This window comes from Phaethon lepturus, unplaced genomic scaffold, assembly GCF_000687285.1.
Source record: "Phaethon lepturus isolate BGI_N335 unplaced genomic scaffold, ASM68728v1 scaffold41720, whole genome shotgun sequence".
NCBI classification, from domain to species: Eukaryota; Metazoa; Chordata; class Aves; order Phaethontiformes; family Phaethontidae; genus Phaethon; species Phaethon lepturus.
In genome coordinates, this window is record NW_010514835.1 from 1 (window position 1) to 18,838 (window position 18,838).

The 18,838-nt window shown below is 38.6% G+C and overlaps 2 protein-coding genes across 2 annotated transcripts; one reads left to right on the plus strand and one right to left on the minus strand.

Annotated features, from left to right (window-relative positions):
- Window positions 1-190: 190 nt before the first annotated feature.
- REXO4 (REX4, RNA exonuclease 4 homolog (S. cerevisiae)) lies at window positions 191-4,169 on the plus strand (the record flags this gene model as incomplete). Its single annotated transcript, XM_010294120.1, has 7 exons — window positions 191-549; window positions 844-999; window positions 1,228-1,421; window positions 1,843-1,931; window positions 2,510-2,584; window positions 3,251-3,325; window positions 4,068-4,169. Coding segments are annotated over 7 exons (1,050 nt in total), but the record flags the coding sequence as incomplete, so codon positions are not given.
- Window positions 4,170-4,768: 599 nt separating this feature from the next.
- Window positions 4,769-18,596, minus strand: STKLD1 (serine/threonine kinase-like domain containing 1). Its single transcript, XM_010294109.1, has 19 exons — window positions 18,582-18,596; window positions 18,018-18,113; window positions 17,490-17,534; window positions 16,095-16,169; window positions 15,353-15,457; window positions 15,073-15,143; window positions 14,328-14,443; window positions 13,742-13,854; window positions 13,480-13,640; window positions 12,902-13,032; window positions 12,361-12,444; window positions 11,032-11,148; window positions 10,332-10,466; window positions 9,276-9,404; window positions 8,055-8,183; window positions 7,007-7,135; window positions 6,339-6,476; window positions 5,921-6,000; window positions 4,769-4,816 (listed from the first exon to the last, which is right to left on the minus strand). The coding sequence occupies exons 1-19, from the start codon at window positions 18,594-18,596 to the stop codon at window positions 4,769-4,771; spliced, it is 1,917 nt and encodes a 638-aa protein (XP_010292411.1).
- Between the last annotated feature and the right edge of the window lie 242 nt (window positions 18,597-18,838).

Genomic DNA, 18,838 nt, shown 5'->3' on the forward strand with positions numbered 1-18,838 from the left:
AAAAATTTGTGTCAATACAGTGCCACGGGTAGGCACGTGGGACGTCCTGTTGCAGGTAATTCCCCTAGAGCTAGAGAGTCCAGGGCCGCTTGGCACTGAGGCGGTGTGCCAAGAGCGCTCAGAAATAATGGCAGGGGGCAGAAACAGAGGGAGATAATGCTTTTTTTACTCTTTTTTTTTTCCATTTTAGCTACTGAAACAAAAGGCAAATAGCTCCAACGAGTCCCTCTCTACGTGTCAAACATACACTAAAAAGAAGCATCCACTCAAAGCAGGAAATAGCCAAGATGTTCCAGCTATCAATGGGAATGGGAACGTGGTAAAGGCGAAATCCACAAATAAAATGGACAACAGTTCTGCTAAAGATAATCCTCCTTCAGCTAAGCCAAAATCCAAGAGGGTTACAATGGATAAGAACTTAAATGGCACCAAAAGCACTGGAAATGGCTGCAAAGAAAAAAAGAAAAATGGCAACATTTTAAAGGAGAAAGGTGATATAAAACATAAGAGGAGGAAAGCTGAAGAACATATGGAGCAGCAACCCAAAGAGTGAGTACTTCAGGCATCACACATGTATGTGAATATTTATTTTGGGAGGTGCACATAAGGAGCACAGAGCAGTACATTGAAAACACCTACACTTTTTCAGACTAAATTTTGGGAGAAGTAAGATGCATCCTGCCCCTACTCCTCAGATATAGCAGTGAACCTACATAGGTGACAGCACTAGACTAATTTTCACAGAGCTAATTTCTTGATTAAAAAAAAAAATGCTTTTCCTACACTATAAAGATGCAAGACTGCTTTAAGACCATTAAATGTAATTAAATCTGTACTTACCAGGGCTGAAATCTGGTTTGATGATGTTGATCCAAAAGACATTGAAGCAGCAATAGGACCTGAAGCAGCAAAAATTGCTAGAAGAAATCTGGGACTTGAAACAGTCCAATCCAAACAGTCTGTGGAGCAGGTGCTGGTTAAAGAAAAGGCTTCTGAAGGGTAAGTGGCATTCCAGCAGGAAGAGACATTGCGGGAAGTGGCAGCAGAGACATTGAGATTATCTAATAACTGTGATTTGCAGGTGCACGGCATAAGCTGACATTTCCCTGAGTCTGCTGACAAACAAACTGCCAAGTTTTCCTCGTTTGTATCAATGTGTGAACTTTGCAAATGCCACTATGCAGTCCCTGGAATAGAGGTGTCACCAAGCTGTCCTTTGTCTTTTAGGCTGACACGAGCTGTAGCCATGGACTGTGAGATGGTAGGAGTGGGACCCAAGGGTGAAGATAGTATCGTGGCTCGTGTGTCCATCGTGAACCAATTTGGAAAATGCATTTATGACAAGTATGTCAAGCCTACAGAAGAGGTGACTGATTACAGAACAGCTGTTAGTGGCATACGACCTGAGAATATAAATACAGGTAGGAGGGTTTTTGTCCCCAAAAATGTTCTTTAAGGAGGGGGAATTTAACAGGCTATCACAGAAGCCTTGTTGGCTGAGCTTGGATAAGTTTTAGACCTGTTTTGGGAAATGGAAAACAAGATGCAGTCTGAATGCTAAGAAAAATTACTTATTACAGAGTGGTCACTAATGCCCTAGAAGAAATTCTCGTGGATTATGGTATGGGATTAATAGGAAGCTTATTTCCTTTTAGTACTGTGCTCTTTATGGAATTCTCTATGCTCTTGTACCAAGCAGAGGATTTAGTGTACTGTACAAATTTGTATAATTACAGTCCCAAGGATACAATTGCCTTCACAAAAGATGCATTTTTTAAACTGTAGTTTGCTTAGTTGTCTTGTGCATCTAATTGAAAGTGTTTCATTGTGTGGTATTTTTAGGTGAAGATTTTAAAACAGTTCAGAAGGAGGTTGCTGACATCTTGAAGGGAAGGATTTTAGTTGGACATGCCTTACGCAATGATCTAAAGGTACATGGCTGCAGACTTGTTACTTTGAAGACAAGGCTCCAAAAATTTAAGATTGATTAAATTTCTAATACATCTTTCTGGATCAGAGGAACATACCTAAACTCCTAGAAAGTACAGCTTTATCTCAGTTTTTTGTTTCATGCTGCACCAAGTATAGCCCTAGTCACTTGCCCCCTAAAGTTCTTCAACATCTAAACTCTGTTGCTAGTGGCACTGGTCTGCTTACTAAAGAGCCAGGAAAGAAACAGAATGATGAAGAAAACCGTTTGCATGCTTTGCTTAACCCCCAAAGCTCAGCAATCTGGTCAACATTACCAGGAGACAGGTATCTTACATCATGCTGTCCCAGCACTGCAGGTAGTTTCTACAGGTGGTGTCTCCAGATTCACTTCTGTTTCTCATGCTAAGTAGAACTGTGGTTCTTGAATCCAGCCAGTGTCTGGATGATCGTGGTCTTGTCCATTCATGGTTTTGAACTCTCTCTTATAACGGATGGAAGGAAAGAGGAAGCTGTAGCTTCAGCTGTGTAAGTTTCCATGCAACAGCACACTTTGGATTGGAAATGTAATTTCTTCTAGGTCCTATTTCTTGATCACCCTAGGAAGAAAATACGTGATACGCAAAGATACAAGCCTTTCAGACAGAGAGTCAAGGTAAGAAACTGATGGGAAGGTGCACCTCAATTAACTGACTCTTGAGCTGCTGACTCCCAGCTGCTAGCTCACTTCAAAACCTGCCTCTACCTGACCCCGTTCCTTTTTTCCTACCTGAAATAGGGATGCCTGCTTTTTGTCGTTTGAAAATATTAGTCTATTTGAATGCTTACTTAGTGTTTGAAATATATCAGTAAGTTAGTTACTTCAGTACAAACATTACCAGTAATACCTGTGCACAAAATTCAGTAGCTCTCCTATTTTTTAGCACTTGCATGGTCTTCATAATGCTTTTCTGCATAGCAAAATAAGACTGTATAGTTCTACTTACAGTAATGGTATCAGCTTCAAATTTCTGCTTAGACTGCAGGAGTAAAGGTTCAGATTATCAGGAGATATTTTAAGTTTCATAACTATATACTCAGGTTTTCTTTTTCACAACAAAGCACCACAACCATAAATCTTAGGGTTATGGTAATACACATAAAATTCTCTCAGCAGTGCATGCATAAATCTCATAATTCATGAATTCTTTTTGACAGTTCACCAGTAGAAGCTGCGATGTGCTGCACTTTACACTTAAACTAATTTTTTTTAATATATATATACACACATATATATTTCAAGTAGTGCAAGACAGCATGATTCTATCTTTTCTATTTCTAGAATGCACGGCCATCATTGAAGCTGCTCTGTGAGAAACTGCTAAATGTTCAAGTGCAGACATCAGAGCACTGCTCGGTATGTATGTAATCAGAACATACATTTTTGGGTAGGTAACAAGGTACTACACATTAGCTCTAGGATCTGGCTTCAATCTAGAATGCTGTGGCTTCATTCTAGCTTCTCAATGAAAGTTAACACTGCATGCTGGTGTCCAACCAGAGCTTAAGATTGTCATCTAAGCTTGTTTATCATTATGTGCCTCATACCACTTTGATTATTTCCTTATTCTCATAAACTTCTTTCGTACAAGTCAGCTGTGTTTTGTTTAAATATTCTTGTTATTTTAAGATCCCCAGGGAAAAAAGTAATTCTCAAGTATAGACTGCTTACCTTAAAAACAGCACTCTGCACTGTTGTGCTCTGGCAGGTTATATAAAATAGTGTGGGAGCCTATACTGAACCTCAGCAGTTAGTTCCTTTCTTTCAGTGGACAGGACAATACAACAGAGGAATGAACTGAAGAAGCAGGACAAATTGTGAGGGTATCTCCAAGACACTGTATCAAGAGTATTTTTTCATTATGACTTTCAAAGTCATGATCAGAAAGAGAAGTGCATAGCCTTGTGGTGGCCCATGCATTCTGAATGCATATTCATCCCCTTCCACTAGTCATAGAACCTAAATCTAGAGATTATGAAATGCTAATTGAAAGGGTGTACTAAAATGATGGAAGATATAGCTGCTTATTAACAATAATGTTCTTAAACCATGTCAGCTATGTTTCATTAAGCTTCCTGTTTGTTCTGTTCTCTTTTAGATTCAGGATGCACAAGCAGCTATGAGACTGTATACCTTGGAGAAAAAGAAATGGGAAGCTGCTGTTAAGAACAAATCTAACAATAAAAATTGTAAAACTTGAATAATTCTACCCTGTGTTTTTATCTGCAGCTTTTGCTGGTTTCATGTCACACTCCAGGGCAAATTTATAGATAACTCAGAACTGACAGCAGCTACTTCAAAAATCAATCAAAAGGCAATACTTTCTAACCTGGTACGGGAATGCTGCCGTACGAGAATACTGCTAGTATCCCCTTTCGGGGTGGTACCTATACCTAATGCCTACTACTGTGTTTAACAATAGTTGTAACAAATCCCTGCATTTGTGAAGTACTTCATCAGTTAAATTTCTGCAAAGGAAAGATACACAGAGTAAGTTTAAAAAAAGTGTTTTTAAATTACGATGCATGAAGGAAGAAACTGTCATTGCTTTGCTGCAACTGCCCAGATTAAAATCTTTATTTCAAATATTTTGAAGTCTACAAAGTAAGGTGAATTTTTAATTATTGCTGTTAGTCTCACAGTTGTGGTACCTAAATCAACAGAATATAACTGTTTATATATTAGTGGCCTGATATTAATCTTCTGAGAAAAGTCTTCTAAAATATTTCTGGAGGATCTAAGCTTTTATATCTGAACCAGAAGTGGACAAGTCTTGTTCTTATACAAGAAGTTTTTCTTTTACTTCTGCAGTTTCAAAAGCGTTGCATCCACAATGGTCATTATCTCCTGGAGAGAAATGTGAGAATTGTCAAAGACAAGACTACCTTGTTGTTTCACTTATTTTTATATTCATTTATTAATAAAAAACTGTTTAACATAGGTCTTTTAAAGTGGCTGCTGTTTTAAACATATGTGGGGTCTGATTCTGCAAAATCCAAAGCAACTAGCATTAGTATTCAGTCTGGTAATGACATGATTTAAATAATCTAAACTGATACTGGAAAGTAACAAGGAATGGGTTTCAGAGATTTAGCAGTTGCATGTCGCACACTGTATTGCCAGAGAGTGTTCTGGCCTAGTCTGTCTGTGCTGTCTGTTAACAGGGACACAGGAAACAACGAATTACATTTACAACAGAAGAGGGAGCTTGCTTCTCTTTTGCGAGTTTTCTGCACTACCTTATAGCTGCAGTGTTCATTAAAATGGTGCAAGCAATGCCTGCAGGAGACACTGGAGAACAAGTTTGTGTGTAACTGTCTTTCAGACGAGCTACGTAAGCAGGCTAAATGAGTAACTAAAAAGAGCAACGTTATAAGACTAACCAGTTTTACTGGCTTGATGAACAAGCTTCTAATTACTGGTTTCTTGATAGCAAGCCATTGCAAAGGAAATATTAGTGTAACACATTAAATAGCTTGAACTTTGTTTCTGGTGTTTCAACAGTTATCTTTTTTTCAGTATGACTACTTGTTGGAATTTAATACAAGTTAAATCTTCAGGCAAACTGTCACAAGGGTTTGTTTTGTTGGTCTTGTTTGTCTTTAAGGTTGTTACTTATAGAGCAAAAATAATTGAATGTAATATGCTTTATTCCTGTAAACTTTACCACATTTTAGAATGAGGAATATCATGAATTAGTGCAATGTTGCAAGAGACCAGAATATAGTTTCAAAAAAATTACAGCATAAAGCATAAAGAAAAAAACCAACTTACAACTACTTCGTTTTGGTAGTTAGAAATATTCTTACAAACTCACTATTCAACCCATATACACATAATTCTGTAAACTTCTGCGCTATGTAATTCCAGCTATTTGAGAATGATAAAATCCATAACCAGAAAGAGTATACTAGGCATCCACCCTTTATTATCACAGTGACTTCTACATACCATGCTAGATGGAAAGCGGATTTTTATTTCAGACAGCAGTTCTTCCACTCTCTGGGACAGCATATCCAGCACAACGTCATCTGTAGTGGAAATGAACAGGATACTCTGTGGTTACTAGAACAACTGCCAATGGTTTCAGCTAGGAGCTAAACGAGAGCAGGGAGGGGACTTATCTACTCAAACAGAAGGCAAGATAAGATGAAGTTCTAACATTGTAGCATCAGAAGGACATTTCTACTTATTCAAGAACAAGTGGGATGAACAATCAGTTCCAATTCATCCTCCTGTCTCAAATACATAGCAAGTCTTTCCTGAGAGCAACTAACATGGCCCTGAGCAGCTGCTGTTACAGTTTTCTTTACTGTCTTTTGGGGGTGGGAGAGAGGAAGAGACTTGGCAAACACCACCACCATCTCACCATACTGAACCATCTCGTTCATCAGCATACAGATATTTTCCACCACTTCTGGATCATCGAAGTGAAGGTGGTAAGCATCTTTGATCAGGTTTATTCCACTGCCTTTTGAATCCGTTATAAATCTCAAAGCTGATACTTCTGAAAGGGAGACAAACACAGCTGGGCTAATTGGTAGCTGCAGACTGCATTACGTGCTTTCCAGTCTCCTGCTCCAGCTAGCACATACGTAATATTTTTCTAGGAAGTCATGTCCATTATTTTCAGCCTTCCTAAAAGCTATTCTGATGCATATTTGGGCAACAAGTAGAAGACCATATATGCAGCCAACACTGTCATGCATGGCAGAAGTGATATTTTCACGTTTACTGTTTTCGTATTATTTATGCTCTACCCATTTACACAGTTGAAACAACATTATAAAAGAAGTAACAAAGCACTCAGGTTACTAATGGATCAGACTGTGCTGATCTAATACTTCTCATATATGCATGCTGGGTCCATGGGAAGAAAAAAATTCTTACCTCCAGATTCACTATTTCCTCTTCCAGTCCTGCAAGAAAAAATTAACTTGGGAGAGCAGACGCCAATCCACTATGAACTCTTGAACTTATACAGAAACATCCATGTCTCAGATGATTTGCAATTAATAAAGAATTGCTGAATGTTACCAGATAGCCTTAGAAGACTTGCTAATGCCAGGCAGGTGTTCTTCACCAGCACTGGTCTTTCTGGGTTCATCCTCAGTGCATCCAGCAGAAGCGCTGTTGTAGGCTCATACTCATTTTCAGTTAAGCAACCTTTTAAAAAAAAAAAAACACACCAAAAAACAAACACACACAAAACCCCAAAACTTCAATATACTCAAAAGCCTTTAAAACACTTAATGAGCATTTCAACTTCTCCCTCCTGTTTCTGAAATGACTTTTTAATTATACGATAAAAGTTACAAAGAAAGCATGTGAAAACCTCTACTGCGGTAAAGGCCCGATAAAGTCTTATCGTGAGTTGATCCAGGGGTCTAAGAAGAAATTTCTGATACATCTTCTATGTTAAGATTCCCTTTCATTCTTCAAGCCAAAAGGAATGGAGAGTCCTGAACACTCAACCTAGTCTGCCAGTGGGTACTAGAAACGAGATTGCTTAGGGTCTTTTACTCAGCTCTTCCCAGTGGAACAATGGCAGAAGCACAGGGCAGCAGGTAAACATCTGGCAATATTCTTGCATGAGGAAGAATTAAGAGAGTAGTACTGTAAGGATGCGTTCCCTAGTGCACATGATAATGAAAGAGATACGCATTTATTTTTTAATCTGAAATGTTGTTCCCAGTTTACAAAGGAAATGGCATAAAAAAACCCAAACCTCCCAGCCCATGCTGCACAACACTAATGTTGTGTTCAAAGGTAACACAAATGGGATTCTTGGTCTTAAGAGGTAAGCCAGACAGAATGCTCTACACAACATGGGTTGTCATTACAGTAACCACCAGCAGTATCTAGTTATGTAATTGCTACATCTCATCGAAAATAGCTTAATTTGGGAGTGTTATAGAGCAAGTTCAGGGAAGTCCAGTTAAGAGAGGATGCAAGTTTCTAACTCTGCTGCCATCTGCAGAGCCTGCTAAGGCCACGCAGCCTGTATTTCAGGAATCAGCACTGAGACACGTTTGGCATACTAGCCTTTTCCATGCAAAGGGACAAGAAGGCTGGGAAAACACACCTTGGAGTGACAATGCCCATAGAGCTGAGCAAGCTGACTCCGTAACTGTTCCGTTCTGGAGGTGCTCTTGAAGGACCGCAGAGATAACAGGGACAGCACTTCTCAGCAATGCTTGGTCTATGTTATTCTCTGAATTACCATAACAAAAAGTAAACACATCAAGTTATTTAATCAAGTAATAATATCATAAGCACATTGTATGTCAAATTATATCAGTAAAACCATAATAGGTGATGGCATTGGAGTAATGTCATGTTATTTTAGTACCGCCAACAGCAGAAGGAAGGAATGTAAAATATATAAAACCAAATCAAATTTTAGAGGACTTATAGTAACGTTTATTGCAGAAAGCTGAACTTCTCCAGCAACTCTTTCTTTGGCGTTTAAATTATACATAGGGATCACAGCATGAAACCTCCAAAAATAACCATCTTTTTGACAGAATACAGTCTGCAGAATGGATATTTAGCTAGTCACATAAATCAAATGGGTGGCTTGTTGCTCAGAGGGAATAAAACACACCAAGTGCAGTTGTGCACATTCTGTGCTTTCAGCCTTCCTTGATGATTAGAACACCACATACCTATACAAGAACATGTCACAAACAAATCCCATGAACTCCCAGCGTGGTCTCATAAGAAGGGGTCAGCTCAAGCCATCACCCATGGCTCTCCAATTCTGTGGGATGATGCTGGTTTAGTTCTAAGGCAATGGGAAGAGTACACTTGCCACCTTGCCAACCTTTCCAATTTCTTTCAGAAAAGTCTCTAGCAGATCTCCAACTCAAGATTTAGACCAGTGCTGCAATGAAATAAGATGTTTTTGATTCTGAATGCTATTGATACCTAATCTAATATACTGTTTGCACTGCACTCCCTCTGCTAATAGCAGAGCAAAACCATGACTGACAAACCAGTAGCTGTGTGGAGCCCTTTCCTTTCTGACAGTCGTCTTCATAAGTCATGTCTTGGCCTAAACAGTAAAGATTTTACTTTGGCACCTTATCGCAAAAAAGGGTTGCTGAAAAGTCTGCATTAGTTTACAGCTAACTCTGGATCATTTAAAGTTGTTTTAGTAGTGCTGTGGAGACATCTCTCCAGAACAGGAGAAAGAAGAAAAATCCAGTCCCAGCAACAGGAATGTCTGAACTCAATGAGGCACAATACCTGCTGCCTTTCAGTCACATGAGTCTAAGCACAATGCTTGCTGTGTTCTACTTACCACTCACAGCCAAACTCCAAAGCACTCCACAGCAAGAGAGGCAGATCTTTTCATTATGAAGAAAATTTCTTAAAATTGACAGAAGGTCTGGAATTACTCCAACTTTCCTTAGATTATCTGCAGCAACTTCTGAAAAGCACAGAAAAAGAACTTCTATAGAATCTGATATTTTTGTCCCACTCACTGTCCTTGCAACAGACAACACTACTACCCATATTTAAACAGTGATAACAAACTAGTAACATGATACCATCAGCTGGACAAAAGAAAGCAAGAAAACAGACTGAATTCTTTAACAAGATGCACTTAAGCATAGCGTTTAGCACAAGTGACCCTTTCAAACTGATGTTTGGCCCTCCTTTTTCCCCCTACAGACCTGAAATTCACAGAGCAGAAAAGGAACTGAGAGGATATAAATTACTATTTTTCAAATGTCTGTAATTCAGCCATTCAATCTACCTCAGCTTCAGAGTTAGGAAACAATACTTTGGTCTTAGATGGTAAGTTTATTTGTACATGACACTGCACTTTTTTTTTTTTTAAGATTATCCCCGTGTTGCTAAATCCTTCTGTAAGCATTATAAAAACAGTCTTCTGATGACTGTTGAACTGACACTGAAAACAAGTAAAAAATACTATAAATATTTAGCAATTACAATCTCAGGAGAAAAAGCAAAGTAGAGATATCAGGTAGAATGGTTTCTATTCACCATGGCACAGCCAAAAATAGAATCCAGGTTTTATGTTCTCATTTTCCCAAGCGCTACTATTTGCACAGTTTATACTTGTTTACAAAACAAGATCAAACGCAGGACCACTCTAATACATACAGTTATGTATTATGTAAGCACCTAAAGCCTCAGCAGTCTAACTTATACTTGCAGGTACGTTATCTTACCAGTATCTAGTCGATCTTACCAATATTACCACTATTAAACTAATACCTACAGACATTCACATCTTTCCATGAAGTCATGAGTTCTGCATCACATCTTGGATTAGATTATAAAAGTAGAAACATAAGAATACTCCCCACAAATGAACAAGGTGACCCACCACTGGTTGAAGTCATCATCAGTAATGTGCAGACCAATGAAAGTAACTCTTCATTTTCAGAGTGTTTTCTCACTGTCACTAACAGAGAGCTGGCCACATTCTCATCCAGGGCCATCACCACATCCTGTTCTAGAGCTGTCAAAAGCAAACATTTGAACAGAACAAAGATTTCAGTGATTTTGAATGAAGTCTGAGGCGCCTGCTGTCATAAATAAAACAGTCCTTTAATAGCATTTCTTCACATAACATATCTAAAAGTTACTTTAAATTTTCTTTTTCTGAAATACAATTCTTACTATTTTCAAGCTCGTATCATTATCAGGTGTTATTAGGGTAAATTGCCAAGAGAGTGACAGCAGGGACCACACAAGAGACCAAAAAGTATTCTACACTTTCATGATTTGAAATTCAAATACCAGGACGCTCAGAGTCTTATTTATACATTCTAGTAATACTGCACATAACGTGAAACTAAGATCAGTAATCTGTATCTAAAACTAACACAGGATTCATGTATGCCAGTCCTGAAGAAAGTCCATAAGAATCCAGGCTCTTGTTAAAGCTGGTTAAGCTCCTCTACCACTTTAAATTTATCCCACAAAATCATTACTGAAGCCATTTCAAACCTTATCTGCTATATCTAACTTTACAAGAGAAAGGCTGGATTACCCAGCATAAGTTGGAAGTCTCATAACTGTACCTTGACTAAGAATTTCAAGCAATAAATGGCAACCATCTACTTGTAACTTGAGAGATTCTACATGAGTCTTCATGGCAAAAGCAATCAATTCAGTGAATGTTAGCAGGTAGGGCAAGGCTGTGGGGAAAAAGATATTATTTGAGACAACATTCAGTTACATAGCTTAGCATGCTCAGTGGGTATCTATGCTCCAAAACACAAGAGTTCCAGTTTCAAATAAATTTGAGTCCCTATGGACAATGTGATATGGCAGAACGATCTTCTTGGATCAGAAAAAACAAAATGCAAGTATAGATGGAACAATACAGAGTGAATTTTGTAGTCTCTATGGGAAACGTCTCTTATTAAAGACAACTGCGAGGCTATGTAAGCTAAGCGTAGCCAGCACGTTCCGCATTAAGTCACACTGGCATTGTTCACTGGTCATGTAGCAAGTTGCGGGGTAGAACATTGTGCATGAGCCCAAAACCATATTTTTCAGAACCTGTGGAGGAAAGTATTTCACCAGTTCTAATTCTAGGAAGACTTTGAGCTTTTGGAATAGCTAATACAGCTATTCAGTGAATCCACAAATACATGATAAAATGTTGAGGAAACACTGGATGGTTTTTAGGAATCCATTCATGTTGTATTACCAAGTAAAGATTTCTTCAGGAACAGAGCTGAAGGTATATGTAACTCTAAGGAAAAAACCAAATTATTATTTTCCCTTATTGATTACACATATGAACACCCCTGTGTTTTAACATCATAAGCCAATGCCAACATTAAAATGCTATCACTATCAAATGGGAGCACATTTTATAACCAAGTTAACACGGTGCTTTGAAAATATTAATCTTGACCTGAAAGATTAGTCTGAAAAATGTGCAGATGTGGTGAGAAAATATACTGTCTTCACTCACATAGCTTTACTAAACACATAGAAACTAGACACGTGTAGCTTCCTTTTGCTCTGCCAGTCTTACAGCCCTAGGCATTACCCCCAAGTTGCCCCAACACTGATACAAATTACCTCTTCAAATATCAGTTTGCCAGTTTGCCTTCGTTGCCAATTAAAACATCACTAAGTTTTTTCCAGTGCCCATTTTTCTTATCCAGTAAAACACCTCTGCTGTTCAACAAAAGCATTTACAAAACAAGTACTAATACAGTAACGTCAACTAGTGGCTTATTCCAGTACACTGCAAAAATGAGAAATAGGAGGAGAACAATTTCATTCTCATCTATTGTCAGGGCAATTTTTTCTCCTCTTCCTATTTTCACTTCCTATTATCTCAAAATATAAGGAAAGAGCAGAATAAATAAATTAATAAAATAGTGCCTTACCACTTTCATCTCTTATAAAGCTGGCAAGGAGCTGAATGGCTTTAGCCTGTGCTTCTTCTATATCCCAGAAAGCCTGCATGAATTCTACATAAAATAAGAAAATTCTTGTAACCATTTGATACAAACACTTATAAAAAGCACTCAAATTTCGCTATTTTGTGCAAGATGTGAATTCATATAAATGAAAAGAATGTAATACGTGATTGTTGAAAAGAGAAAAACTTTTCTGCTAACACATCAAACATTTAAATATTACAAAGTGCTATGATTCACCATGCTACTATGAAGAAAATTAACTCTATCCCAGCCGAAACCAGCGCAGACCCCATGTAACTTGTGCAGTAGGTATGGCTGATAATTTTATGAGGTTATAGAAAAGGCTGTATAGTGATCCTTCCTCCAAACAGCATCCCATTTTATTTCAAGTAAAATGTATATCCAATAATTCATTTTCAAGTAGGATATAGGCTGACTGGAAAACAACACATAGGCTTATTTCCTATGAAAATCACTATTACATTAATCTTACTTTCCTTTTTACCTAAAACATTTTCGATTCCTCCCTCAAGGAGCACATCTATTATTTTGGGAGGCAAAGACTTTTTCAGATTCACTAAAGAGACACCAGCAACGGTCAGGCATTCCCTAATAAATGGAACGTCAGTCAGATCCCTAGAATTACAAGAGACAAAAGCAGTACCAATAAGTTAGAACTGGTAAGTTACAAAAAAAATTCTATAGCCTCTGTTTCATTTTCATGTAAAGAAGCTAATAAGACTTCTTTGAAGACTGGATTATTTTTGACAGAGCTTACACAATTTACTTCAAAATGGCTAATGAAAGAGTTCACACTGAGCTTAGGCTACAAGTTAATGGCTTGTAAAATTGTGTACAACATGATTTTATAAAGTAACTCTTCAAAAAGGACACCTACATGTATCAGAATACCTACTTCTGAATGAACGCCAAGTCTCTGACTTTTTTAATAATTCAATTAGTTGAGGCCATAATATCAGCAACCTTGCCTCAATCTCTTTCAAACAGTAGCTAACATTCCTGTCTTTGTGAAGGCAGGTTGAGTATAGGACAAAAAATAAAGGGAAAGCATCCAGAACTCACTTTGCTGTGGGTCTCATGCTGGGCTGAATCTGTAGCATCATAAATAAAATTGGAAATAAAGGCAAAGAGCCATTATCTCCATTTTGCATTAGTGTCAGAACCCCCTCAAGACGGCTGGTATCCTGTCTAATACCCTGCAGTAATGACGTTATCTCTTCTGCCTGTAAAGAGTATAGTATCAGCAGAGCTTTCACACACTCGTTTACAGACATCCTGGTGGGCCCATGACATTTTAAATCTATAATGAAACATTATTACATACATTCAGAACAAAGCAGGTCGTCATGTCAAGTAGAATACAACCTAGAGACCAGATGTCAGATTTCTCAGTAAAAGAAAAAACAAATGTTTCTGGAGCCATCCAAGACTTGCTATCTGTTGAAATAAGAATCATATATTGCTGACATCGTACTACACAGGTTTTGCTTGCACATGCATAAACTGCAGGCAATTGTTTTATGTCTAAAAATAATTTAGAGATATTCTGCAGAGATTAGACTTTTTAAAATGGTGATATGCCATAAAAGACTAAGAAGCACTATATAACTAATGAACAATTTTCTAAGATGTTACTGCATATGTATAAAGCTAAAAAAGATTCCAACTGTATCTATTGCAGAGTTCTGAGACTCACAAACATAGCTGCAATTTTTAACTGTGAACACAATTAATGCTGCAGGCAACCGCCTATGAATATCCTATTCATACTTTAGAAGACAAATAGTATAATGCGGAGAAGAGGGAGGGAAGATCATTCTTTCCTCTTTGGCTGATTTTTCTCTGAGGACTAAAAATATTCACCATAATCTTCAAAAACAAAGTAACAAAAATGTAAAACAAATATCTACTTTCTTCCACTCTTATTTTCCATTTCAGCTCATCTGTCATAAGTGTTTCTGTACTGAAGTCGCTAAGCATGAAGGATGCTTCACCAGTCACAAGTATGTTTGATGGCTTGAGATTTCTGCAACACAAATATTTTCTGTCAGCCCATGAAATCAGTCCAATCATATAAGAACTGTAGGCTCCCAGCATCTTTACACATCAGAAGGCTTGGGAGTTTTGGGGAGAGGGTACATGGGGTGGTGGTAAGGGCTTTGGGGTTTTTTGTTTGTGGTTGTCAGTTTTGTTAGGTTTTTTTAAATATACAAGTGAAAGTCAACTGAAATACAACTATTTTCTTCTACTGTGAAATGCTTTAAACTTTGTGATTGTGACACAACTTTATCTGAACATGATATGCAACGGTTGTCTCTTACTTTAAATATGCAAAGTATACCTTGTCCATCACAGCCACCGAAACGTAAGCGTTAACAGAGATGGTTAATGTTCTAATATTAATATTAGAATTTTAGTGCTTTCAAAAAAACAGAGATAACACCTCATTCAAATGGATAATTCTATACAAAACTCAAGAAATAGATGACTTCAGAAGTCACAGAAAACTAACCTATATATGAAGTCCAGAATTTTTACCTCCTACTCCCCCTTTTGGAACAGTAAAATTCACTGCCTCTGGGCAGCTGTGCTGAACCAACAGTCACTGCAAAGAACAATGACCTATCAGACAAAAAGAATGAGACTTCTACTTACCTGTGGAGAATATTTTGTTTGTGTATATATAATAAAGCATCCACCATCTGTCCCAGGAACTTCACAATCACCTGTTGAGGAGAATAGACATGAAAGTGTAACATAAACAGAATAACTTCCAAATATATTTTGGAAGATAGCTTCCAAAACCACCCTTCAGCAAAACACTGTGCTTTGAAGATTTTAGGAAGGACTTTGAGAAAGAAGGAATACTAAGGAAGAAATATACAAGCAGTGAGACTCTGCCAGTTCAACTAGATGCTTCTTCTGTATTTTTTACCATGTCTGTCATTTTTTCTGACTTCTGCCTTTTTTCCTTGATTACAGATGAAAGATCTCCTTGGCCTGAGTGGTGCATTACCAGACAAAGGAACAGAGATGATATCTGTAATAAAATGACACCAAAATTGTCCAATTATCTGCAAATAATAACATACCCAGTAAGATAAAACCAAGCACTTGGCCAAACTGGTGGGTGCGATGTTCACCAATGCCAAGGCGTTCTGAAACGATTAATTGCTAACAGAGGAGGCAATATTTACTTTCTTTTAATAAAAATACAGCATTTTTTTTTGTTTTGTTTTGTTTTTTTTAAACATTATCAAGCATCTTATCTGAAGCCATATGGGACAATTCAAGTCAAGTATACATCCATAAAATCAAGACAAATTTTGCCTGAGCACTGAATAAAATTTGAAAATAAGTCAGGGCTTTCAGCTTCCTATAGTCTCCTATAAAAGGGTTTTCATGCAGGCATGAAAGTCAGTATTGCACACTGATTCACATTAGAATCAGTGAGTCACCGTGCAATACTGCCATGTGATGGGCTCCAATCCATATATCTTCACAGCTTTTCAGCATGTTTTTTTTCAGGAATTTAAAAAGCAGGCTTGTTTCAAATGGAATAACCTTCTTTTTTAGTATATCATACCAATGACCCAAAATTTAAATCTGCAAAAATGCTTACATGTCTACAATGTTAACCACGTATTCCAGTTTAACCAATCCTATTTCATTCTCACCTCATTATCCCAAGTCACAAAAAATTCCTTGTAAGCACAGATGTTTGTATGATGAAGTTTTAGCAAATCCATTGCCTGCATAGAATAAAAAAAAAAGTACAGAGCTTCCTCTAGCTACATAGCTCTTCCCATTAAGAAGACCTTAAATAATAATATCCTAAGGAGTTCCCAACTTGTTCATGTTGCACATCTGATCAAATTCTTTCAGTGTGCAAGCTCTGTTATATACTTGCATGCGCAAGTGTCAAGTTGAGGAAAATATTTCACTAAGGCTGTACTCAATGTAATGCTGTAGCAGCCTTGTGAGTGAGATTCAAGGCTATAAATTGATCCTTAGGGAGATGATATGTAAACATCTCCCTTCTTCAGTTCCTAACATCCAAACCAGAAAACACATACTAGAATATGAAAGTCAAGAAGATTTTTCTAGCATAACCACTATTTCCAGTAACCCCTATGTAAGCTTGAACCTCAGAAAATATGATGACACTAGTGAGATGCTTATCTCCTTGAAGTTGATTTCCGTGTAGAGCTCTAACAATTACCAACTACTTTAGCAAATTTACTGATGATGTAAAAGTTAAAAAGAATTCAACATACTCTCCTATAGTTATGTTCGTGGCTGTGCAGACACCAGAAAAACTAAGAAGAGCCATACTATCAGCTGGTGTAACTACATTTATTTCAATAGATGCATATATCAGCACAAAAACTGGATCAAACTTTATCAGTAAAGCCATTCTCGGTACATAAAGAGGTAACCTCTCGAGTAGGATGAAGCATCTGTACAGACATGTATTCTCACTCATTTAGAACTGCAGATGTCAAGCATACTGGACACTGTGAGACTAATTCATCATGTGCTACTTCACATATTTTGTGGAGAGAAATTTTTTTATTTTAATAGTTTTTCTGATGTTGCTTCTTACTCGAGGCATTGAAACATGTTCGCACAAAAAAAGTTCAACAAAAGAAGAAAACCAGTCAAATCATTCACATCAAAACCCACCCAACTCTGAGAAATTAACATATAATGAAATGTTAACTAGAAATTGAGTTATTAATAATAAACTGTAAACAGATCAAGATTCTCCTTCAGCTTAAAGGCCAAAAGGATGAGCTTTGCTTATGTCTTCAGCACAAAACAAATACAAACTCTGAAAAAAGACTATCCCTCTGAGAGCAGCTGTCCATTTGAATCTACATATTCAAATATAAGAACAATTAATACAAAATCCTGGCCTGAGCTCAAGCAGAGGACAAGGAGAACACCCCTCAGATAGTCCTACCTGATTTATATCTTGATTATTTACTTAGTCAACCCTTGTAGATAAAAGACTTTGTTAAGATTTTGGTCTTTGTAAGTGAAGTAGTAAAGAAAAACTGCACTGATACCTCTTTCAAGGCTTCATTTGCTTGTTCTTCTTCAATGCATTCAACCTGCACTAAACAGAAGACTAGGATGTAATACAGAGACAGCCAAACTTTAAGTCAGAACAATCTTCCCAAGATGACTGGAACTGCAAAGTCTGTATAAATTAGCATAATTTTTCAGTGATAGCACCAATCTCTAATGTTTGGACCAGCCTTGCTGTTGGGAGATGGCCAGAAACAGAGCTTTAAATAGACTGCAACAGGTAGCCAGTCCTTCTCCTGGACTATCAACACCGCAGTAAGCTAAGGTGAAAACACACTGCATGGACCTAAATAGGCTACTCCCCCTTCTGCATTTTTAACCTCAAGATTCTAGTAAACTGATCTGAAACTTGTGATCTCCAAAACAGCAGCACAGTAAGGTGCAAGCCTACTCTTACCCTGTGGCCAAGCTGCCTAACATTGTTTGTCTCTGTTACTGTAAGAAGGGTCCATGGAGATGACAATCATGCCAATGGACTCTTCTTTTCCTAGCAACCACCTTCTCACCTGCTTTATTACATATTTCTTCTCCGCACCCTTTTCTGTTTTCAATTCAACTACCAGCATAGTGCCCAGCGCCCCAGGCTGCAGCTGCCCCAGCACCTGTGGGGCAGAGGAGAGACACTAATGCACTTGCTCAGCTGCAAGCGGTAGAACAACCAAGGCAGAAAGGCCCTTCAAACCACGTTTCCCCAGACACCCTCCACACACCTCTAGTTTCCCACTGCAGGACCACAGCCACCCCAGCTCTGGAGAGGCAGAGAGGCCTCCCCCCAGGGACATTTCCCCTCCCTTCCCCCCTGCTGAGCAAAGCACCTTCCATCTCCCCAGGGCCATCCACACCCCAGCTCTTCCCTCCCTGGGCCATACAGGCCTCTTCCTTAGAGCAACTTACACCCTCATCAAGACCACACACCCCCTCCAGGGCCACGTACCCCCCAAGGCCACTTAACACTCCCTCCCCCAGTCATGTACGACCCCAAGGGTACTATGCCCCCCTCCTCTACACCACCGTGCAGGGCCACAGCTGCCCCCTTCCTGCCGGGCAGGCCCTGCCTCTTCGGGCAGCACCTTGTATTTCTCCATAGCAGGATAGGGCCCAGCCTCCCGGCGGCGAGTATGGAGAGACCCCCGGGCGCAGGGCAGAACCTCAGCCGTTGGTAGTGGATGCCCAGCAGGGCAGGGAGAGGCAGACACGCTTCCCCTTCTCCCCAGGCAACGCTTTCAGACCCAAAACACGCAGCTATAAGCGCCCAGGCTGGGGCAGAATCAAGGAGCAAGCCCCAAATCCAGCCCCCCGCGCGACCCCTCAAAAACGTCTCCCTTCC